The sequence below is a fragment of the Stegostoma tigrinum genome, chromosome 27, assembly GCF_030684315.1.
Source record: "Stegostoma tigrinum isolate sSteTig4 chromosome 27, sSteTig4.hap1, whole genome shotgun sequence".
Classification (NCBI taxonomy): Eukaryota; Metazoa; Chordata; class Chondrichthyes; order Orectolobiformes; family Stegostomatidae; genus Stegostoma; species Stegostoma tigrinum.
This window is the reverse complement of record NC_081380.1, coordinates 372,330-397,657: the sequence shown is the minus strand read 5'-3', so window position 1 is coordinate 397,657 and position 25,328 is coordinate 372,330. Positions and strand designations below refer to the sequence as shown.

General features: G+C 42.7%; 1 protein-coding gene across 4 annotated transcripts in view; it reads left to right on the top strand.

The window, feature by feature from the left end:
• The window catches only part of LOC132211036 (utrophin-like), a 153,317-nt gene that overhangs the window by 104,748 nt on the left and 23,241 nt on the right, over positions 1–25,328 (top strand). The window contains exons 2-3 of one of the 4 annotated variants that reach the window (XM_059655508.1): positions 19,885–20,042; positions 20,315–20,481. In XM_059655508.1, the coding sequence (XP_059511491.1) occupies positions 19,885–20,042; positions 20,315–20,481 (325 nt within the window). Of the gene's footprint in view, positions 1–4,686; positions 5,076–19,884; positions 20,043–20,314; positions 20,482–25,328 lie in introns of those variants that run through there. The other 3 variants (XR_009447330.1, XR_009447331.1, XR_009447329.1) reach the window with 3 other exon arrangements.

Genomic DNA, 25,328 nt, shown 5'->3' with positions numbered 1-25,328 from the left:
AGTGTTTTAGCTTTTATTGATAGAGGGATCAAGTTCCGGAACCAAGATGGCATGCTGCAGCTGTACAAAACTCTGGTGTGGCTGCACTTGGAGTACTGCGTACAGTTCTGGTCACCGCATTACAGGAAGGATGTGGAAGCTTTGGAAAGGGTGCAGAGGAGATTTACTAGGATGTTGCCTGGTATGGAGGGAAGGTCTTACGAGGAAAGGCTGAGGGACTTGAGGCTGTTTTTCTTCGAGACAAGAAGGTTGAGAGGTGACTTAATTGAGACATATAAGATAATCAGAGGGTTAGATAGGGTGGCTGTGAGAGCCTTTTCCCTGGGATGGTGACGGTGAGCACGAGGGGGCATAGCTTTAAATTGAGGGGTGAAAGATAGAGGACAGATGTCAGAGGTAGTTTGTTTTCTCAGAGAGTATTGAGGGAATGAAACGCTTTACCTGCAACTGTCGTAGATTCGCCAACTTTAGGTACATGTCAGTCGTCATTGGATAAGCATATGGACGTACATGGAATAGTGTCGGTTAGATGGGCTTCAGATCAGTATGACAGGTCGGCACAACATCGAGGGCCAAGGGCCTGTACTGTGCTGTTATGTTCTATGTTCTATAAACAATTGCACCTCCCAGTCGCAAACCATTTTAACTCCCCCTCCCATTCTTTTGACAACCTGTCCATCATGGGCTTCCTGCAGTGCCACAATGATGCCACCCGAAGGTTGCAGGAACAGCAACTCATAGTCCGCTTTGGAACCCTGCAGCCCAATGGTATGAATGTGGGCTTCATAAGTTTTAAAATCTCCCCCTCCCCCACTGCATCCCAAAACCTGCCCAGCTCGTCTCCTCCCCCAACTGCATCCCAAATCCAGCCCAGCTCATCCCCGCCTCCCTAACCTGTTCTTCCTCTCACCTAACCCCTCCTCCCACCTCAAGCCGCACCTCCATTTCCGACCTACTATCTCATCCCGCCTCCATGACCTGTCTGTCCTCCCCGGACTGACCTATCCCCTCTCCACCTCCCCACCTACACTCTCTTCTCCACCTATCTTCTCCTCTATCCATCTTCAGTCCGCCTCCCCGTCTCTCCCTATTTATTTCAGAACCCTCTCCCCATCCCCGTCTCTGATGAAGGGTCTCGGCCCAAAACTTCAGCTTTTGTGCTCCTGAGATGCTACTTGGCCTGTTGTGTTCGTCCAGCTTCACACTTTGTTGTCTTGGATTCTCCAGCATCTGCAGTTCCCATTATCTCTCCCTTCAGCCCAACTGCCTATTTTCTGTTCTTTGACCAATTCTGAAAACATGCTAATATACTATCCCAAAATTATGTGTTTTTTCTTATATTAGGTAAACTTCGGGCGATATTTTTTCAAGTGCCATTTTAAAATCTAAACACAATACATCTACTGGTTCTGTTTTATCTATCCTGTCTGTTACTTACTCAAAGAATTTTTTAAAAATTGCCAGGCACAATTTCCCCACCATGAAGCTATGCTGACTTTGCTTGATTATATTATCTGCTTCCACTGTTATGGACTCGATCAAATCCCCACACATAGGTATCAAGGAGACAACATAGACTCAAACTTTTATTTAAAGACAATTCTAAAGTGCTGTGTTCCAGATGTAAATCGATTGGGCACACCACTCAGCTTTAAGCAAAACCACTTTCCCCCCAGTTAAAATGCAAGCAAAAGAAAGAAGAATTAAGATTAGTTTAACTCTACTGGAAAACTTAATTGAATAATATACTACTTAACTACCAAACAACAACTGTTCCAATATCATAATATCCCACAAACACATCTTGGCAAAGGCAAAGTCAGTAAAACAGATTGTCTCACATGATTCTGGTAGCAGAAAGAGAACCCCTGCTTTTAGCACACACAGAGAGAGAGAGAGATAACAGCTTCCACAGCCAACTTCAAACCTCAACAACTGTCGAAATCTCAACAAAAACCTTGGTTCTGTGGGAGCCTGACATGACCCATTCATACTGAGATAGTAAGAACTGCTGATGCTGGAGAATCTGAGATAACAAGGTGTAGAGCTGGATGAACACAACAGGCCATGCAGCATCAGAGGAGCAGGAAAGCTGATGTCTTGGCTGAGACCCTTCTTTGGAAATTACCCATTCATGCATGCTGCTTTTGTTGTTACAACTTCCAAAAAATAAAACCCCAAGGCCTCACGAGTTGTTTATTGGTTTAGAGAAGAACACAAGCCAGGACAAAATACACCTCTTAAAGCCATAGTATTGCCAGACCACATGACCTGCTGTTGCAGCTTTTACAACAGACTGCAATATTTTCCCAATGAGAGGTTGCCTATTTTTTGTCATCCTTCCTTTTCATATCAAGTTGTTATATTGGCAGTATTCCCATCTACTGCTTGAAATGTTCCAGATTCCCGGGATATTTGGAAGATGACTGTCAGTGCATCCAGTATCTCTGTGGCTACATCTTTTAATATCCTAGTGCAGAGTACATCAGGTCCAGGATACCTCTCGACCTTTAGCCCCATTAGTTTCCCGAGCGCCTTTTCTCTGGTGATATTTCCTGTCTGCTTTTTGCTCTTTGTTCACTAAATATTTTTGAGATGGTATTTGTGCCTTTTGCTGTGAAGACTGACATAAAGTATTTATTTGTCTCATTTGCCATTTCCTGATTCCCCATTATTATTTTTGCAGCCTTCATTCTTTAAGGGATCCGCGTTCACTTTGACCTCTTCCTTCATTTGTTCAAATAAGCTCTTATTGTCTGTTTCTTTTCTATTTCTCAGCTTTGAAATCTTTCCTTATTTCTGGTTTCCCACTAACCTTGGGCACTGACTGTTGAATTGGCAGAACATTGGAGAGAATACTGAGGATATGGAAGTTTTGGTCTGATAAATAGTACTCGACATGGTGCTGTTGCCCCAGCTCCTGCTCAGGTCTCTCCCAGTTGAAATGCCAAATAGGAGCCTGCCCATGCTCTTCACATCTGCCCTGCAGCATTGAATGGCTGGAGGCAGGACATCAGGCACCCTCTTGGATGGAAGTTCCACCTTGTCAAACTCCTGGCCACTTAGAGCTCAGAAGAGTCTGAAGTTGCTGATGGCTGGAGGGCGGGTCCCCGACGAGAGGTACGGAGTGGCCGAGGGTTGTTAGGGGTTGTTGAAAGGTTGGATGAGAGTTTAAGGGTGTGAAGTGCCTAGGATCAGGCCAAGGGGCCTGCGAATGAGGTTCCCCTTCCAACTCACGTTTTCTAGGCTGGATTATGCATCTAAAGCTGACTGTCTTTCTGATTGACATCTATCTCCTTAGGCAATAGAGGGGATCTCTTAAATTGCCATCAACTGGTCTCAGCAGGCCAAAGGATAGGCAGGCTGCTTGACAGTTCCCCAGAACTTCCACACATATACACACAGTGCCCTCCAGATTTTATGTGTTTCTTCCCACCTTCGTATCTGTGGGATGGGGCTGTATAATCGAGCTCATGCAGTGCTAAAACAAAGAAGTTATCCTGAACCTTGAAATAGGACTGGAATGATGCAGCCAAATCTGGTGACTAAACTTCAAGGGTAATAATTTTGGTAGTATTGAATAATAATGATGAAATTTACCCAACGTATTTTAGGAATGTGACATTTTATCAACAAATTTAGCTAATGCTATTTTCATTGGAGTACAGGGGATTAATAAGTAGTTAATGAAACATAAAGGATTATGATCAGTTGGGGTAAAATAAACGTGGAAAGGCTGTGTTCCCGTGGCTGATGGATGATGTTACAAGGAGAAGGCAATGCATTCATGTTTTGGGGAAAAGATGTAGGGGTTGTAAAGAGGAATTTTTTTGAAGCAGTCAATGTTCATGGGCCAGGATCTTGCTGCCTGTGGAAGGGTTAGAAGCCGAGAAAATCAATGATTTCAGTCACATGAATGCATATCTCTGGGCGCTTCATTCCTCACATTGCCATTAGATTTTATTTATGGAGGTTCTGTTATATTTCGAGTGGTTCGACTGGCATTTGATGTTTTGATGAAGTTTGCCAGATTTTGTTGGCATCATGTGAACTAACATTGAAGTGATACTTGGTTAACTACTAATTGTTTTTGGTAGACACTGTAGAACATACCATATGTATGACAAAATAGCAAAATTACAAGAGAAATCTAGTTCAAAACCTAGGTAACAGAGCACCTTTTTAAAATTAACAAGAATGTGTGATTAACACACTTAATAGCTGTGGCATAGTGTGATTTAAAAGAATGCTGATTACCAGAAGTGAAATATGGGTTGTAAGATCCACTATTTTAAACGGGTAAAGAGCCAATTAGATTGTACTTTGGATTTGGATGTCGTGAGAATGAACATCGGTTGAAAGAGATGGATGTTTGAGGTTAAATTGTTGTGAGTCCTGCTTCATAAATATAAAGGAGGGCTTCATGACATAGAAAGCTACTGTTCCTCCACCATTGTTCTGCAGAAATTACTGAACCAAACAACAGAATATGACCAGCATCACTGACGGTTCCCTCGTTAGATTTGACATTTTGCATTTGAGAAGGAAATGGCCTGTTTCCATCATTCCAGAGTACTTTTGTGAATCCTTGTATTTATTTCGAGGCCAAATAAAGGAATTAATTTTATTTAATAGCTCCAATAAGTTAAAACTGTAATTGAAGTTAGTTTTCTTCCTCCTTTGTAGTGGATCTGTTGGAGTTGCACACAGCACAACGCGTCTTGGATCAACACAAATTGACACAAAACGAGCAACGTCGAAATGTGACTGAAGTAATCAACTGTTTGACGACCATTTATGATGGTTTGGAACAAAATCACTTGGTCAATGTGTCACTCTGTGTCGACATGTGTCTGAACTGGCTGCTGAGCGTCTTTGATACGTATCTATGATTTACACTTTAATGTAGTATGTTTAGATTGTCCTAAGGTGCATGAAACTGCATGCGACGTATTGGATTTTGATATGTACATGATCAGTTAAGTAAATGTGAAGATTGTTGACTGATTAAAATCAATCCGAGTATTGATGACATAAGGTTTCAGTATGTTCTAATTTCATTTTAGTTCAACAGAGAAAGTAGTTGAAAGTTTGAGCGACTTTTGTTTTAAATCATAAAATTGAAAGTGATATACTTTTGATTCCATTTGGTCAGATCTGTACAGGATCATGTAGACGTCTTGACACTCTGATTGTAATGCTCTTCACGGTGACAAATGATAGTGCTGGAGAAAGATGTGTATAAAGTACACAATATGAACATCATCCAGTTAATGTCAAGGAATAAATGGCTTTGTGAGGGGCAGGTCATGCCTCACAAACCTTATCGAGTTCTTTGAGGATGTGACTAGAAAAGTTTGATGAGGGTCGAGCTGTGGATGTCGTGTATGTGGACTTCAGCAAGGCATTTGATAAGGTTCCCCATGGTAGGCTCATTCAGAAGGTCAGGAGGAATGGGATACAGGGGAACTTAGCTGTCTGGATACAGAATTGGCTGGCCAACAGAAGACAGCGAGTGGTAGTAGAAGGAAAATATTCTGCCTGGAAGTCAGTGGTGAGTGGTGTTCCACAGGCCTCTTGGTCCTTGGGCCTCTACTGTTTGTAATTTTTATTAATGACTTGGATGAGGGGATTGAAGCATGGGTCAGCAAGTTTGCAGATGACACGAAGCAAGGAGGTGTCGTTGACAGTATAGAGGGCTGTTGTTGGCTGCAGCGGGACATTGACAGGATGCAGAGATGGGCTGAGAGGTGGCAGATGGAGTTCAACCTTGATAAATGCGAGGTGATGCATTTTGGAAGGTCGAATTTGAAAGCTGAGTACAGGATTAAGGATAGGATTCTTGGCAGTGTGGAGGAACAGAGGGATCTTGGTGTGCAGATACATAGATCCCTTAAAATGGCCACCCAAGTGGACAGGGTTGTTAAGAAAGCATATGGTGTATTGGCTTTCATTAACAGGGGGATTGAGTTTAAGAGTCGTGAGATCTTGTTGCAGCTCTGTAAAACTTTGGTTAGACCGCACTTGGAGTAATGCGCCCAGTTCTGGTCGCCCTATTATAGGAAAGATGTGGATGCTTTGGAGAGGGTTCAGAGGAGGTTTACCAGGATGCTGCCTGGATTGGAGGGCTTATCTTATGAAGAGAGGTTGACTGAGCTCGGACTCTTTTCATTGGAGAAAAGGAGGAGGAGAGGGGACCTAATTGAGGTATACAAGATAATGAGCGGCATAGATAGAGTTGATAGCCAGAGACTATTTCCTAGGGCAGAAAAGGCTAACATGAGGGGTCATAGTTTTAAGCTGGTCGGAGGAAAGTATAGAGGGGATGTCAGAGGCGGGTTCTTTACACAGAGAGTTGAGAGAGCATGGAATGCGTTGCCAGCAGCAGTTGTGGAAGCAAGGTCATTGGGGTCATTTAAGAGACTACTGGACATGCATATGGTCACAGAAATTTGAGGGTGCTTACATGAGGATCAATGGTCGGCACAACATCGTGGGCTGGAGGGCCTGTTCTGTGCTGTACTGTTCTATGTTCTATGTTCTATGTTGTAACTGTGTCATTGTGGTATTTTCCAGACTAATTGTCCTTCAGCTTATCTCAGTCAGATTGTTTACTAAACTCCATTTAGGAATAATGTTATGCACTTCACTTGGAAATGTATGAGGACTGTGACAGTATATTGGGGAATCCTTGCAAGCGGAGAGAATTTTATTTTCTTTCAGTCCGGGCTGGATATAATTCTAGGACTTGGAGATGAAAGTCCGGGGTTAAACTTTCAGTGTCCTTCTATACACCCCTAATCACCTCCAATATTTCATTTATATTAAATTGAGCTTCGTCTGCATGAGATGTGTTCCAATATTATATCATTATTGTGACTGTCAATTTTGACATTGTTCATTAGGTGCGTACCCTTCATATTGATTGCCGCTCAAGGTCCTTCTGGATGTCAAAACCAAAATGTTGCATTTTCCAGTAAAATTGCAGACATTGAGCGGAAATTCACACTAGGGAGTACTGAAAGGCATGGATTATTTCTCAGTACCACCCTCATTAATACTTTTTCTACCTGCCAGACAGAAGCTAGACTCTCAGAATTACCGAAATGAAATTCTGAGTGGGTGTGTGGTGCTTGCACATTGCTCAATGCTCCTCTGGACCTCCAACTTGGGTAGTAGTCACCAGCATCTGCAGCCACACCCTTCAGTAGCACCCCATCTCCACAGTTTTGACATGTGGCATGTTCCAGCCTCAGCACATCTCACATCTGCTTTCAGTACTCTTCTGTACTTCATTGCTGCATTTTGGATTGCAGCAGCCCCCCTCATGCAGTGCTACTGCCAGGGCACTTTTATATGCAGGAACAGGCACCCATTCGTGCATTGGGCCACGTTACACATCAGGACACCTTGCTTGAGCTCTCCACTCTCATTTTGTCCCTGCATGAATGCTAACAGCTCCTCTGCCTTGTCTTCATTTGCCTTGTCTTTTTATGGGTTGCCCCCTCTGCCACATCTCACAGACTCATAATGCTAGTATATTGATTAACCTTTTGGCATCGAGACAAAGCCAGACAGCTTGTCATGTTTGTCAGCAGTCATCAATCAAAGGAGTGGGTGTGTTGCCGTTCAGCACCGTGATATGTTGATCTCACACCTGCAGCATGTGCCAGCTGCAGAAGCACAGAACGCGTTGCATTGTCTCCAACCTCATGGTCATGCTTCAGGTTCCGAGGGGAATGGTCTCCAGTCAAGGGAGGCAGTTTCAGGCAGCAGATCTAGGTAACTCCAGGGCATTGTCTGATATCACTCGAGGGGCTTGGATGCAATCAGTTGGCTGCTCAGGATGACCATCGTCAGGACACTGTCCTCATAGGTTGTGAGAAGTCGAACGTTAGACACCTCACTACCTGTGTTGGCTCTTTCTGCCCTACTGTGGGCTGTTTTTCCTGGATGAAACAAAGGGAGGGATTGAGTGAGATGAAATGAGCTGGTGCATTTGTTAGTGCTCATGTATGTTTGGGAAGGGAGGTGAGGTCTCCTGGGTGAGAGCAAGAGGCACAGAGACATAGAGGATTAATAGCCTTGGGCCCTCAAGTAGGCGAGAGCAAGTGAAGACAGACATTGAATGCTTTGGTGAGAATGGTATTACATGAGCTGTGCTGAAGGGTGGTGCAGAATTAGAGAGAGGGTGAATGTGAGGTAGCACAGAACAATGAGGCTCTTCTTCTGTTGGAGCAGGGGTCACTGATCTTGCAGCACTGCTGGATGGTTCTTTTGGTGGTTGAGCCTGCATTGGCATTGGACAGCCTTGGATCAGTCTGGCCGAGTCTTGTGTCGTGGCCTCCTGTGCTTGTCCTTGGGAAAGAGGACAGTTCTGCACTGCACCAATCCATCCACCAGGACCTCCAGGTCCCTAACTGTAAAGTAAGGTGCTAATTTCCCCTTTCCTGCCCTGTCTGGGACAAATGCTATGAACGGTACGAGGCAGTTTTGGATTCTGAGCAATTTACTGGTCCACAATAGCCTTCAAACATGGCACGAGTGCCAGTAATACCGGGATGGTCCAGTTACTTTGAGTGGAGAACTAACTAGCGTCGGTTGAGAGAGGCACAACAGGAGCATTGTTGCCAGTTATTGAATAGGTTTGCAACAACAGAGTGAGAAAATTTCTTCGGTCTTTTGGAGAGATACTGTCCTTGCAGTGCAATAAAAATGACACTGAACTGATTCATTCCAGTGTTTTAGACCTGAAGATTTAAGAACAGAATTAGATCATTCAGCCCATTGAGTGGGATCTATCATTCTCAATCCCATTCTCCTTTGTCCATACTAAGCAAGAACATATCTATCTATGCCTGAAATCAACTCTGACTTGGCCTCCACAGCTTTCTACATCAATGAGTTCCACAGATTCGCAACTTTCTGACTGAATAAATTCCTCCTCATCTCCATCCTGAAGGGTGGTCCCTTTGACTCTGAGGCTGTGCCCTCAGGTCCTAGTCTCTCCGACTCGTGGAAACAACATCTCTGTGTGCACTCTATCCAGGCCTGACTGACCTTCAGTGTGACCCCCTTCGTCCTTCTAAACTCCGTCGAGTACAGACCCAGAGTTCTCAGCCACTCCTCACATGACAGTCCCTTCATCCCCAGGATTATGTTTGAGAACCTCCGCGAGACCCTGACAAAGGCCCGCACATCCTTCCTTAGATAGATGGCCAAAAACTGCTCTTAATATTCCAAATGCAGTATGACCAGAGCCTTACACAGCCTCAGCAATACATCTCTGCTCTTGTATTTTTGCCGTCTTGAAATGAATGCTGACATTGCATTTGCCTTCCCAACTGCCAACTGAACCTGCATGTTAAAAGAATCCTGAACTGGGGCATCTTTGTGCTTCAGATTTCTGAAGCCTTTCCCCATTTAGAAAATAATCTATGCCTGTAATGCCACTTCTCGAAAGACTCTCTGTGACCTCCCAACCCCCTCAACACTGCCTGCCTTTCCACCTATCGAAATGTCATCTGCAAACTTAGCAACAACCCACTATGGACAACAATACCATCAGTTCCTTTGTCCAGATTGTTAATGTATAATGTGAATGGCTGTAGTCTGAACTCTGATGACTGCGGAACTCCAATAGTTGCTGGCTGCCATCCTGAAAAAGACCCTTTTATTGCCACTCTGTGCATTCCGCCAGTTAGCCAATTCTCTGTCCGTGGCAGTACCTACTCCCGAACACCATAAGCTCATTTTTTTAAATTTTGAAGCCTCCTGTGTGGGACCTTCTCAAAGGCTTTCTGGAAATCCAAACAGATAAAGTTCAATGGTTCTCTTTTGTTTTAACTCACTGGTTACATTCTCAAAGAATCTAACAGAGACCTTCCCTTGACAAAGTTGTGTTTTCTCAGCCCAATTTAGCATGTATTTCCAAGTATTACCATGTACTTCCAAGTACTCTCCGGCCTCATCCTTAATAATGGACTCTAAAATCTGACCTAATGACCAGCGCCAGGCTAACAGGTCTATAATTTCTTGTCTTTTGCCTCCCTCCATTTTAAACAGGGGCGTTATATTTGCCATTTTGTACTCCTTTGGGACCCACCCTGACTCCAGTAATTCCTGAAAGATCACCAATAACTGCATGGTTTTTTCACTTCCAGTTGTGGAAGCAAGGTCATTGGGGTCATTTAAGAGACTGCTGGACATGTATATGGTCACAGAAATTTGAGGGTGCATACATGAGGATCAATGGTCGGCACAACATTGTGGGCTGAAGGGCCTGTTCTGTGCTGTACTGTTCTATGTTCTATGTTCTATGTTCTATCTCCGCAAAGAACATCCCACCGAGACCCAGCCCTGTACTGTTTCCCCGCAAGCTCACATTTGCCATGGTTGATCCACCTTGCCTGCACATCTTTGGACTGTGGATGGAAATCAGAGCACCTGGCGGAGACCCGTGCAGACATGGGGAGAATGTACAAATTCCACACAGACCCTTCAGCTTCTCCTTTGAGATGGCCACCACACTCACTTCTGCTTCAGACTCCCTTAAAGTTCTACTACTGGTGCCTTCCAACCTGAAGACTGATGCAAAATACTTGTTCAGTTCCTCTGCCATTTCTTTGTTCCCCAACACTACTTATTTGGCCCCTCTTGAAATTTTCTTTGGATTTTCAGGGGTGTTTTACAATAACAATATCTACTTTATTGTGTTGACAAATGGATTATTTAGATCATCACAGAAACAAAAAGCAAAATTCATCAGTACTCTCAATTAACAATCATATATATATTAATATCACAATCAATGCATTTCCATCAGGTAAGCACGTAGCTGGAACTTTCTAACCTGGCAGTTTTCACTTTTCATTTCTCAGATTTCACTTTCAGACAGAACAGTTGATGTTGACACACTGTTCATTAAAAATAGCATCCACTGTATTTTTCCCCATGTTGTAGCTCGTGGGCTTGTGTCACCTTAACCCATAGAGTCCATGTTCATTTTCAAGCAAGTTATTACTTTCGTGATTTCAGGTGTTACATTCAGAAGGGTACCATGCTGCAATTCGAGCCTGCAGTTTCCAGAGTAATCCCAATGTGGAAGATTTTGAAAAGTATCTAAGTTTCCCTAATTTACTTGTCTTTTAGATCCAAACTGATGAAGACCACGGTCCAGATTTCTGTTCTTAACAAGAATGCCTATTTATTACAACTGCATAGATTCTAGCTACAGTCAGATATTTACAAACATTGGACACATATCTGTACAAATTAAAACTGTAAGCCCCCTGTTAACTCATCTTCCTGCAGACAAACATCGAGGAGAGAGGGATAAAACATGGATATTATAGGTGTTAAAAAAAAGGCTAAGTAAGCTGTTCAGTGGCCCCTGTTCACAGGATTTGCAAAGATGATCTTGAGGATATAAAACAAATGAATAAATATCCCAGAGTGACTTATTATCTATTAAAAAATGTGTTGATGATATGGCATTGCTATGATCATAAAATAGAACGTTGTCCAATTTCCTATGAGCATAACCGTAGTTTTCATTTGTATTCTCCATGTCGGGAACATACTTAATTAGTACTTTACTGATTAAGTGACCTTTGCTCATCTACAGTGTTCAGTTGCAAACAGCCAATAGTTTATTATTCTAATTTCGTAACTTTGGTTTGGAATTTTGTCATAGGAAATGTATTTCACCTACATTACCCTGTGTAATTGTAGCCAATCCTCCATTGGCAAAGAAACACAACTACAGAAGTTAATAAAAGAAAGAAGTGCATTTATGTAGCTCATTTTATGGTCTCAGGCATAAAAAGTACTTTATAGGCAGCTAAACTACCTTTGAAATGTCGTCACTGATGTAGCATAAGAAAACCTGTTGTATTTAAAATAGTCAGAAGTAAAGAAATATGAAATAATAAAGAAAGAAGAAATAGTAAAATAGATATGAAATTATGAATGTAAAGAAATATAAAATCTTCAGCCCTTTGCGAGTGGAGACGTAGAATCAGAAGATGCAGAGTCAGTATGGAGCCTACCAGGGAGGAGGCAATTCTGGATCTGGTGTTGTGCAACGAACCGGATTTGATCAGGGACCTCGAAGTCAAGAAGCCATTAGAGGTAGTGACAATAATATGATAAGTTTTAATCAGCAATTTGAGAGGGAGAAGGGAGAATTGGAAGTGTCAGCATTGTAGTTGAAGAAAGGGAACTATGGAGCGATGAGGGAGGAGCTGGCCAAAGTTCAATGGTTCAATACCGTAGCAGGGATGGCAGTGGAACAACAATGGCAGGTATTTCTGGATATAATGCAAAAGGTGCGGGATCAGTTCATTCCAAAGAAAGATCCTAAGGGGAGGCAGGGGCGGCCGTGGCTGACGAGGGAAGTTAAGGACTCTCTAAAGATAAAAGAGAAGTATAACATAGCAAAGATGAGCGGGATGCCGGAGGACTGGGAAGCTTTTAAAGAGCAACAGAAGATCACTAAAAAGGCAATACGCGGAGAAAAAAATGAGGTACGAAGGAAAACTGACCAAAAATATGAAGGAGGATAGAAAGGATAACAAAGTGTGGAGCTGGATGAACACAGCAGGCCAAGCAGCATCTCAGGAGCACAAAAGCTGACGTTTCGGGCCTGGGTGAAGGGTCTAGGCCCGAAATGTCAGCTTTTGTGCTCCTGAGATGCTGCTTGGCCTGCCGTGTTCATCCAGCTCCACATTTTGTTATCTTGGATTCTCCAGCATCTGCAGTTCCAATTATCAAGGAGGATAGTAAAAGGTGTGTTGAAAAGAAAATGGTTAAGACTAGAATTGGGCCCTTGAAGACAGAAACAAGTGAATTTATTATGGGGATCAAGGAAATGGCAGAAGAGTTGAGTAGGTACTTTGGAACTGTCTTCACTCGGGAAGACACAAGCAATCCCCCAGATGTAATAATGGCTGAAGGACCTAGGGTAATGGATGAATTGAAGGGTATTTATGTTCGGCAAGAAATGGTGTTGGATAGACTGTTGGGTCTGGAGGCTGATAAGTCCCTGGGACCTGATGGTCTGCATCCCAGGGTACTTAAGGAGGTGGCTCTGGAAATCGTGAACGCATTGGTAATCATTTTCCAATGTTCTCTAGATTCAGGATCAGTTCCTGCGGATTGGAGGGTGGCTGATGTTGTCCCACTTTTCAAAAAAGGAGGGAGAGAGAAAACAGGAAATTTTCGATCGGTTAGCCGGACGTCAGTGGTGGGAACGATGCTGGAGTGAATTATAAAAGATGAAATTACAACTCATTTGGATAGCCGTAACAGGATAGGTCAGAGTCAGCAGGAATTACGAAGGGGAAATTGTGCCTGACTGATCTTCTGGAATTTTTTGAGGATATAACTGTGAAGATGGACAAGGGAGATCCAGTGGATGGGGTGGACCAGGACTTTCAGAAAGCCTTTGATAAAGCCCCACAGAGGAGATTAGTGAGCAAAATTAGGGCACATGGTATTTGGGGCAAAATACTGACTTGGATTGAAAATTGGCTATCTGACAGGAAGCAGAGAGTAGTGATAAACGGGTCCCTTTCGGAATGGCAGGCGGTGACCAGTGGGCTACCACAAGGTTCAGTGCTGGGACCGCAGCTGTTTACAATATACATTAATGATACAGATGAAGGCACTAAAAGTAATATTAGCAAATTTGCCAATGACACAAAGCTGGGTGGCAGTGTGAAATGTGAGGAGGATGTTATGAGAATACAGGGTGACTTGGACAAGCTAGCTGAGTGGACGGATGCATGGCGGACGCTGTTTCATGTGGATAAATGTGTGGTTATCCATTTTGGTGACAAGAACAGGAAGGCAGATTACTATCTAAATGGAGTCAGGTTCGGTCAAGGGGGAAGTACAACAAGATCTAGGTGTTCTTGTACATAAGTCAATGAAAGCGAGCATGCAGGTACAGCAGGCAGTGAAGAAAGCTAATGGCATGCTGGCCTTCATAACAAGAGGAATTGAGTATAGGAGCAAAGAGGTCCTTCTGCAGCTGTACAGGGACCTGGCTTAGAAGGACGAGAGGGTGTCTGATTGAGACGTATAAGATTGTTAAAGGATTGGATACTCTGGAGGTAGGAAGCATGTTTCCGCTGATGTGTGAGTCCAGAACCAGAGGACACAGTTTAAAAATAAGGGGTAGGGCATTTAGAACAGAGTTGAGGGAAAACTTCTTCACCCGGAGAGCAGTGGATGTATGGAATGCTCTGCCCCAGAAGGCAGTGGAGGCCAAGTCTCTGGATAGTTTCAAGAAAGAGATGGATAGAGCTCTTAAAGACAGTGGAATCGAGGGTTATGGGGATAAGGCAGGGACAGGATACTGATTGTGGATGATCAACCATGATTAGAATGAATGGTGGTGCTGGCTTGAAGGGCCGAATGGCCTACTTCTGCACCTGTTGTCTATTGTAAAAGTTAATTGTATAAGAATGATTAAGACGGTCCCATATTTCTGGTGTTGGCAGCTTGTTCAGATAGGGAAAGCAAGGTTGATCTTGATTCTGCTCCTGTTTGTTACACAGAAGCCTCTTCGAGCAACAATTCTTGCATGTTGATGGGACGTTGAAACGCAGGTAGATTATCATGATCACTTGTTGAAAATGGATAGCAGCCAGTAGTTCTCTTTCCTCTCAACCAGTGACCAGTAGGCAATGGTCAAACAACACCTAACCCAGAGGTCACAAGCTCCCCTGAGACATGATGTCAGTTGAGTCTCATGAATAACTACCTGCAGATGAGTTATCTGTAGATAAAGCATGGTATTAAATCTCACATATACTGCTCTCAACCATTTTATTCGAAGTGTTTATCACTCGTTGCATCGAAACAGATCTCACAAACTGAATTGGCATCTGCACAAATACCAACATACAAGTTCCATATAGTGGCATTTTGTTTAAAGTTGTATTTATAAAATGATCGGGTGAAGTATTAATCTTCACAAATCATATTAAGATGCTACAGAAGTCTATGGAAGTGAGAAATTTGTTTTTTGATTCAATACATGTGTGACAAATGACAATTCAAAGAGATCTTTGTTTCAGCTGGAGTGGGTTGCGGAGTCGGCCTCATTCGGGGCATTTAAGTGACTATTAGACAGGCATATGGATGGTCATATAAGATAGGGGTGGAGTTAGATAGACCTGAGGTTTAGGGTAAAAGTTCGGCACAACATTGTGGGCTGAAGGGCCTGTACTGTTCGATGTTCTATGTACCTTACCCTGTATTCAAATAAGTAAAGTCAGTCAGTGACGTTCTGCAACTTCCTTTTCCAGAAGTATGAGTGGAAGAATCAGAGTGCTTTCTTTGAAAATTGGCTTGACGTGACTCTACAAGGGTCATCTGGAGGAAAAATACAAGTGTCAGTACTAAATCTATCATTGCTGATACACATGTAAACTGTAGATTTAACTGTATGTAAACTTTGTTCAACAAACTAGCACACTCAATCAACTGACAAAAATTATACACCAGATGTTTACTGTATTCTCATCATCTTGTGATGTATGGTGAGGATGCAAGTGAAAAGGCACTCTGCCAGTAAGTTTTAATTGAGGCAAAGTTGCCTCATTACTGAAGTCATTTATGCTGTAAATGAGGGAGAACAGTGATGTGTATATCCCAGATAATAAAATGTGAGGCTGGATGAACACAGCAGGCCCAGCAGCATCTCAGGAGCACAAAAGCTGACGTTTCGGGCCTAGACCCTTCATCTGATGAAGGGTCTAGGCCCAAAACGTCAGCTTTTGTTCTCCTGAGATGCTGCTGGGCCTGCTGTGTTCATCCAGCCTCAGATTTTATTATCTTGGATTCTCCAGCATCTGCAGTTCCCATTATCACTGATACAATGTGTATATCCCATGCATTATGTTCCTATTATTGAGTGTGTGTTTTTTGCGTGTGTGGACCTATTGATCAACTGGAATTTTTGATTATTCAGCTCATTCCTGGTACCGCAGGTGCTGTTTCACAAAAGGTTTGCTGTATTAGTATATTTCTGTATTTAGTCACTGCCACATGAGTGTTAAGTCATAACTTGGTCTGTGCAGAATGTACACAGTGCATTCCTGCAAGATAAATGATGCGCTACATATGTATGATGCTATTGTTTCTCAAAGGCACTAACCTTAGCGGCTGTTTTTGTGACCAATAATGTTTTCATCATTCGCATTGGGAAAAAGATTTGGAAGTGCTGTATGACTCTACTGCTCACTCGCAGCAGTGATAACACTGAATGTGAGGTAATGTTTTTGCTCATTTGTTGTTCTGTTGGTCAGCAATGTATCTCACAAACTAATGGGCATATTTCATTGAAAGCTGGTACGTACGGGTATGGTCCAAGGAAGAACTGATTAGTTTTTGACAGATCCAGATTTATTTCTCTATTTTTTAAAGCAACAGTTAAAATTGGTCGGATAGGCAAATGATCATCTTTCTGGAATATTATTGATTGATTTAGAATGTTGTGGATTGTGTCAGCCCTGACAGTAGAATTTGTCATAACTATCAAAATATGAGCAGATTTTTGAGAGCAGATTATCAAATTGACCTGAAGCTTTCTCAGTGAGATGGAAGCTTTTAAGAAAAGGATTTATTTTATCGGCCTTGCATTTACAAAGAATCAGTCAAGTGGAGAAATGCCTCAAAGAAAAGCTGTGTAATTATAGTCTCATGGATGTTTTTTGCACAGGAGGAGGCCGTGCGGTCCGTAGTTCCTGCACTGCTCAACAAAGATCTGTCTGCATCGAACTCACAGTACATTGCTTTCCGTTTTGATTGTTTGGCTCATAGCCCTGGAGCCTACGGCAACACAAGTGAATATCTAAACACTTAAATATTCAGACACTTTCTGAATCAGCCACACTTTCAGTCAGTGAGCTCAGGACTCCCACCACACTGGGAAAATAGGTTCTCCTCAACTCCCCTCTTAGCTTTCTACCTGTGAACTTCAATCTATGCCCCCTGTGTATTGACATGTCTACGAATGGAAAAAGCAGCTTCCAGTTATCCTTTCTATGCCCTTCAAAATCTTAAACATCTTTACCAGTTCCCCTTGTCTGCTTCAATCTTGGCATCGGTCAGATGGGCAGGTCAGTGGCAGATTGATATAGCCTGAAGAAGGATTAAGATAAGAGAGTACTTAATGTGGCAAAGCCTGTCGTGCCCGATGGAGGTCAGCAACGGCAGTCAGCAGTGAAGTCCACCGGCAAGGATGGGCGGGCCTTAGCCCAGCGCAGGGGAATACGAACCGTCATGGGGGAAGCCTCGGCCAGAGTGTCTGAAAACTCGTGGCTTAAGAAAGGACTGTAATGTTTGACTTTTTAAACTTTTGTTTTTATTTTTCTACTGTTATACTAAGAAGACTGTAGTGCTGAACTTTTTAACGTATTCAATTATTTTTATAACATAGAGCATGGAACAGTACAGCTCAGTACAGGCCCTTCGGCCCACGATGTTGTCCCGAACTATTACCCTCATCCTAAGGTCTGTCTCACCTCCACCACTACCTTATACCGTCATCCATGTACTTGTCTAATGGCCGATTAAATGCCCCTAATGAGGCCGACTCCACTACTCTCTCCGGCTTTGCGTTCCACTCCCCTACGACTGAGTAAAGAAGGATGGATAAATTTTCTACATTTGCAACTGAAATTTCGTACCGAGGTACTTTGTACCTGAGATGGCACCGTCTGAGGTGGCATTGCACTCCTGTACCCTGTATTGAATATGTGTGATAATAAAACCTAAGTCTAAATCTAATGCATAGCAGGACACTGGGAAGCTTAGAGGAGAAAAGGGATCCTAGGGTGCTAGTTCATAAATTCCTGAAGGGGTCAGGTCAGGCTAGTAAGGGTTGTTACAAAGACATATGGGACATCTCCCTTTATCAGATGGTAAGAGTGGGGAGGTCACTTTGTGCTGTTTAAAAGTTTGGTTAGGCCACAGCTGGAGTTGTGTGTGGCATTTTGGTCACCACCCATCAGGAAGGATGTGATTGCACTGGAGGGAATGAAAAGGATGTTGCATATGTTGGAGCATTTTAGCTGTGAAGAAAGGCTGGAAAAATTCAGATTATTTTCTGTGAAGCAGAGAAGTTTTCGGGGTTGAGTGGAGGTCCTGATAGAGGCATATAAGATTATGAGAGGTAAAGATAGGTTGAGTAGAAAGCATTGTTCCCCTTAGTTAAATCATCAATAACGGTAGGGCATAATGTTAAAGAGAAACACGGGAAATTTAGCAGAGGTTTGAGGAAAATCGTTTTCATCCAGAGTGTGGTGAAGGTCTGGAATGCATTGCCTGGGAGGGAAGTTGAAACAGGAAACCTCACACCCTTTGAAAAGTACTTGGATGAGCACTTGTAATGGCATAATATTTTTGAGAATGGTCTAGTGCGTAAAAATGGGACTAGTATATGTCGCAGTGTGTTTTTAGAGGTACAGCCTTAGTGGGCCGTAGGACCTCTTCTGTACTCTATGATTCCATGAGAACCCCCAGCCCAGGCAGCATCTTGGTTTTTTCAGTAATGTCCAGGATCACACCCTTCATAGTGTGATCCCTTGCCTTGTTAGCCCTCCCGAGTTCGTCAGCTCACACTTTTCCTGGTTGAGTTCCAATTGCTGTGTCCAGCTGACCAGTGTGCTGATCTCCTCCTGAAGTTTATTCTTTCTGTCTGTCAACCAATTTTGGGTCCAGTGTACCACTTTGCCTTTGATCCCATGGCTGTTATTTACATGACCATTCCGTCGATATCCTCCTCACTAAATTAGTCATTCGCTAGCAACACGGTCATACACACTGTGTTTAAGCCAAAATGATGAATCTCGTTGACAAATTTCAAGGGTCCTTGTGGCAAGCCCTGCACAACCCCACTGAAAGCAAACATCCTGTCAAATAGATATCCCTCTACCATCAATCACCCTGTGCTCTCTGCCTCAGCCAGTTTTGGCTCCAGCGTGCCTCTTTGCCTTTGATCCCGTTGACTGTTGCTTTCTTGATCAGTCTGCCAAGGGGGGCTTTACTCAGTCCACATCGAATGCATAAGCTCATCAACACTCCAACATCTCCTCAAAAAAGGATCAAATTTCTGAAACGTGACCTCACCTTAACAAATCCATACTGACTATCCCTGATTACTTCATGGAAGTACATTCTACCCCTAAGAATGCCTCTTTATAGCTTCTCCAGTGCTGAGATTATTCTGACTGGCCTTTAATTTCCTGGTCTGTTCCTCTCTCCATTTGTTCATCGTAGGACAATGTTCATCGTCCTTCATGACTTCACGTGTGATTGACAAGTGTTTGAAAATTGCTGACAGGGGCCCAAATATCTCCTCCCTCACTTCCCTTGCTCGCTGGTATACATTTCAGTTCGGCCTGTAGATGTATCCACTTTTAAATTTGCTAAACCAGCTGCATCTTCCGATGTCTAAACTTCTGATGTTCCTAGGTCCTCTGCCCTGATATCAATACTTGCAGTGTCCTTTTCCATTGTAAAGATTGACGCAAAATATTCATTGAGGACAGTGCCCATGTTTTCCAGGTCCACACAAAGATTATCTCTGTGAAAAGAACGAGGAGATATTAGAGAGGTTTGAGATTTACAATCAAGAAAGAAATGACTTCCTTGGAGAATCATACAACATACATTGTCCATTGGTGCCAAGAAACAGAAGTTTTTGTTTCCACAGTTGTTTGCAAATCGCCAATCAAGATCATAAAATAATGTTTTAAGATAATTTACAAAGCAAGGCAATTGAGGAAGATATATTGGATGTATTGAACTCTTAACTACCTCCCTTAAGTTTCGGAATATCAAGTTTTTTCTTATGGATAACTTTTGCAGACCTCTTCAAACAAGGAGCTGAACCCACAGAATTATGTGACCAACAAAGCCTGAGCCTTTTGCTTCACAATGCAGTCCAGATCCCTCGGCAGCTGGGTGAGGTACCTTCATTTGGAGGCAGCAACATTGAACCAAGTGTCTGCAGTTGCTTCCAACATGTAAGTGTGCTCTGCGCCACTTCAGAAGGTCAAGTGGGTCTACTTGCCAGTATGAATTTTGTGCTCATTTTCGGTTTGAATTAGTTCCAGAGGCCAACATGTACCACCACTAATCCAAGGCTATCATGTTTATAAATAGTCAATGTTTTTAATCATTAATTTAATAAAAACAATGTCAGAAACCCCAATGATAGTGTATTAGATATGTCTGAGGATAGCGGATGTAAACTTGACATAATTAATCATGCAGCTGATCTTTTATTTTCTTCTAGGGCCAGAACAAACCAGAGATTGATGTTAAACACTTTGTAGAGTGGATGAGATTGGAGCCTCAGTCCATGGTGTGGCTGCCTGTTCGACACCGTGTGGCAGCTGCTGAAACTGCAAAACATCAGGCTAAGTGTAACATCTGCAAAGAGTACCCACTCGTAGGTTTCAGGTGAGATGTGCAAACCAGCAGAAAGTTAGAGGGAGTTAGTTTTTAAAGAAAGCTTTTACTTTAGATGTTCTATTAGAAACTCCATCAGTCAACAACACAACTGAGATCATCACAAAACCCGAACAAATTCATGGACCAGAGAAGTAATTAGGACAAATTAAGTATCAACTTCTTTACCTTAATTTTTTGTGAGAGGTGAGTGCTGCATGCTTTTGGTATTTTGTTCGCAGTTGCATTGATCACAGACACTGTGGCTCAGAACGGATTGTGACTCGACTTCCGGTTGGTTCTGTAATTTGCAATTATTGGGAATTTACAGAAAGGCCTTTTTATTCGTCCTGTAATCAGTGTGTGTGCATCCTATGAAAGTGATTGCTGTGTTGTTGCTAAATGATCGATAAAACTTCTTGTCCACAACTAGTAAATTAAATTGCAGATTTGGACAGGATTTCTAAGGGGTAAATTGAACCTTTTTGGTTAACTATTCTCCTACATTTCTAAGATTGGCCATCTTGGAGAAGGTGCGTGTTACTGCCATTGATCTGATCAAACAACTCTCTGTCTGAGAAGAACTGGAGTGAGAGCCCAACTGTGGATGAAACTATGACTGCCATAACTAAATCAAGAGCAACAACGACCCGGAGTCAATTGAATTCCATCTGAAGCTTGAGGAATGGTGGCCTAACTCTGAAGGCCAAGATCTGTTAGCTTTTCATGGACTATGAGGAACAGGGCAGGATTTCACAGAATCTTTAAGATGCCATATCTTGTACAAAACTGAAGGAGAAATGTCAGATTGCTCAAAGAACCATGAGATCACCAGCCTTTGCATTGCTGGGAAGATTCTGGCAAGGTTACTTCTGAATAGGTTTATACCACCATGGCAAATGAAAACCTTCCGTGCGAAGGGAACTTTGTGAAAATGTTGGAGAGAGACAGAGCAGGACCAATTTACAATAACGATTCCAGGGTTGAGATATCTCATTATGAAAATTGATTAGAGGAATTGGGACAGCTTTCCTCGAAGATGCTGAGACTTAGAAGAGATTATTTTGAATCTTGCAAAATCATTTGAGGTCTGGTCAGAGTAGACGAGGGGAAGACTTTGCTACTTGTGACAGAATTGAGAATAAGATGCAGAGGTTTGAAGTGATTGACTAAAGAAGTAACTGCAGTGTAAGAAATAGCTTTATCACAGTCTATAGAATGCATTACCTCGAGGAGGCAGTTTCAGTAAAAGATGCAAGAAAGCACTAGTTGATTAGTTAAAGAGAAATAATGTGCAGGTTAAGGAAAAGGCACTAATTTGTGATATGTATTTGGAGATCTAGTTCAAACATGATGGACCAAATGGCTTCCTTTTACTGTGATTTGGACTTAAAATTACTTTAAAGTAAAGTGTAATTGGCTCTGGGACACGGCGGAAAAGGGTGAGGTAAACAGGACATGAGTGATCGCAGACTTGACAGTTCGAGGGACAGATAGGAGATTTTGTAGCCGCAATCAGGAATCCAAACACAGAACTTGCATGAAAGAACAAAGAAGAGGAATAGATTCAGTTGCCCCGAGCGAAGACTGTGACCACACCTTCACCCGCTGTTGGAGAATCTGCCTGATATGAATGAACCAACCACCAATAGGTCCGCAACCAATAAGCACAACTTTCCTCGCGTGTTCATCCAGTGAGAAGCACCAAGAGGAAGGCAGCCTTTTTCCTACATTTTGTAAGCTTGACCATTTGGGAAGAGAGCCCCCCTTCTCTGACATTCTGTTCTATAAAGATCAAATGTATTGGTTCCTGATGTTGCGTGAGGCCAGTGAACTTCCACAATTCTACCACACTGTTGCTTCCAAATCTATTTCTTTCCTTACCATCTTCTCATGTTTCATCTTCTCAATCAACCGTCTGTCTGTGTTTCTTCCGAATGTTGTTCAGAAAAGTAACTCCTTTCATCCCTTTAACTTCCAAATTATGTTTGTTCCTCACGGAAACTGGTATTCTGCTTCACTTTATCTATTGCCTTGAAAATTCTGGACTAATCTGTAATTGACAGTGAGTTTCCTGTTAGCAGTGCTATTTACAAGAGGATTAACTGAACTTAACCACTTCAGTGCATAATTTAATATTGCCTTGCATATCTCCAAAAATTTTAAGAGCCTGCTGTTTGTACTTTTATGTTGGTTTTCATGGCTATTTAGTTTCTGCTCACACATTTGAGTGCTTGCTGAGTCTCAGAGTTTGGCTTCATGACAGGAATCCTGAAGGCAATATCCTCTGTTTTGCACCATCTCATCGTATTGATGACCTACATTCTGTATGCAGTTCTATCCATTCATCTGTTGATAATTTCACAACACATTGATCAAGTCCTTCCATTTCAAGAGAACATTTTCCATTCTTGCAAGGGATTTGGCTATCACTGGTGAAGTTATCATTTGTTGTCCTTCACTAATTGCCGTTGAACTGAGTGGATGGCTGGGAGGGTGGTTCAGAGCTACCTACATTGCTGTGGCTCTGCAGCCACATGTAGTGGTGTAAGGATGATCGAATACTCCCCGAAAGGACATGAGTGAATCGGATGGGTTTTTACCAACATTTGTTGATAGTTTCATGATAGTGTTGCTGGAAATAACTTTTAGTTCTGGGTATTTTTTAATGAAATGTAAATTTGACCAGCTACAGTGTTGGAACATGAACCTACATTCTCCAGAGCATTTAGCTCAATGATATTGCCACTATACCACTGTGACTCAGCCATTATTGCAGTTTATTTCTTCGCTATTTCTTCTCTTTCCCTGGAGTACTTCCCTTCTGCTGTCTGAGCTGAAAATGTGTGTCCTCCTCCTTCAGTGTTGCCTTTACAGCTTCACATGTTACAATCGCTGCTCGTCAGATTTACCTTTTCCAGGAAGATTCTGGCAAGGTTACTCTGGTGGTTTATGCCACCATGGCAGATGAAAACCTTCCATACTATGGGAACGTTGCAGAGCAGAAGCAATTTAAATAATTCCAGGGATGGGATATCCCATTATGAAAATTGACTGGGGGAGTTGGGACAGTTTTCCTTGACTGACCTAGCATTTGCTTCTCCCCACACAATTTTGCCGTTTCTTCAAAATAAAAAAAAATACATAATTTAACTACTTAACTTGCATTCCTTGGATGGTTAAAAATATCCAAACAAAAATGAACATTTCTCTTACTTCTTGTTCTTCCTTAATCGGTGCCGCAGCCTCAAACACTGAAATTATGACATCTGCCGAAGCTGTTTCTTTTCGGGACGCACATCCAAGGGGCACAAGTTACATTACCCAATGGTGGAGTACTGCACTTCAGTGAGTAATACATTGTTCCACTTGATAGAATTATTCCGATCTGTGGAAACTTAGGGATTTAACCATTTAAATACAATCTGCCCTCAAAGTTGAAGTAGTTTGCTAAAATGATAAAAGGCCAACAGCTTAAATCAGGCTTCAATACCAGAAATACAATGTTGTGCAGAAGCTCTTTGAGGTCAAGTTGAGGCTCACGCCCACTCTTTTCTCCAGCTTTGTCACCACCATTCTTAATCTCATCAAGAACAAGCTTCCCAGTGGCCTGAACAGGATGGATGGAAAACCTTTTCACCTCAACCAGTTAAAATCACAGAAGAAAATGACACTGACCTCGCTTCTGGAACTTCAGTATGTGGTTCACAACGTCATTTCCGCTCGCAGAAGTCTTCAAATCTCCCTTAAGGCCTTTGCAGAAGTATACTGAAGAATTAGCCTCAACCTTAAATTTGCCACCCAGGTTGATGGGGTTGTTAGGAAGGCATACCGTGTGTTAGGCTTCATTGGTAGAGGGATTGAGTTTCGGAGCCATGAGGGCATGTTGCAGCTGTACAAAACTCTGGTGCAGCCGCACTCGGAGTATTACGTACAGTTCTGGTCGCCGCATCATAGGAAGGATGTGGAAGCGTTGGAAAGGGTGCAGAGGAGATTTACCAGGATGTTGCCTGGTATGGAGGGAAGGCGTTATGAGGAAAGGCTGAGGGACTTGAGGCTGTTTTCGTTCGAGAGAAGAAGATTAAGAGGCGACTTAATAGAACCATACAAGATGATCAGAGCATGAGATTGGGTGGACAGTGAGAGTCGTTTGGCTCGGATGGCCATGTTTGACACGGTGGGGCATAGCTTTAAATTGAGGGGTGATAGATATAGGACAGAAGCCAGAGGTAGGTTCTTTACTCAGAGAGTAGTAACGGCATGGAATGCCCTGCCTGCAACAGTAGTAGACTTGCCAACTTGAAGGGCATTGAAATGGTCGTTGGATAAACATATGGATGATAATGGAATAGTGTAGTTTTGATGGGCTTCAGGTTGGTTTCACAACATCAAGGCCGAAAGGGCCTGTACTGCGCTGTTATGTTCTGTGTTCGAACCTCAAGATGACTCAAATCCTTTACCAATCTGTCAAGTTGTGGCCCATCTTTTCATCAAAATTAATAGAGAAATTCTCCCAAATGTAGAACATTTCCCTTAGATGGGACGCTCTCTCTCTTTTAAGGCTGACATCGATACAGAGATTCTAACATTACGTCCAATCTGCGAGTGGCACCTTTGGACTCCAGAGGATGAGAATGCTCAATTGTGACATCTCTGCTGATCGCAAGATCCTTGAGTTCAAGGCATGCATCGTTCAGCCTCTTCTATATGACTGTGAAACCTGGATAACATAGAGCTGCCACTTCAAGACCCTTTCAGCACAGTTTTGTCATGGATTCTCCACATCAGCTAGGAGGAAAAACCTCCTAGCATCAGCATTGATGCCATGATGATTTGAAACAAACCCCATTGGGCTGGCC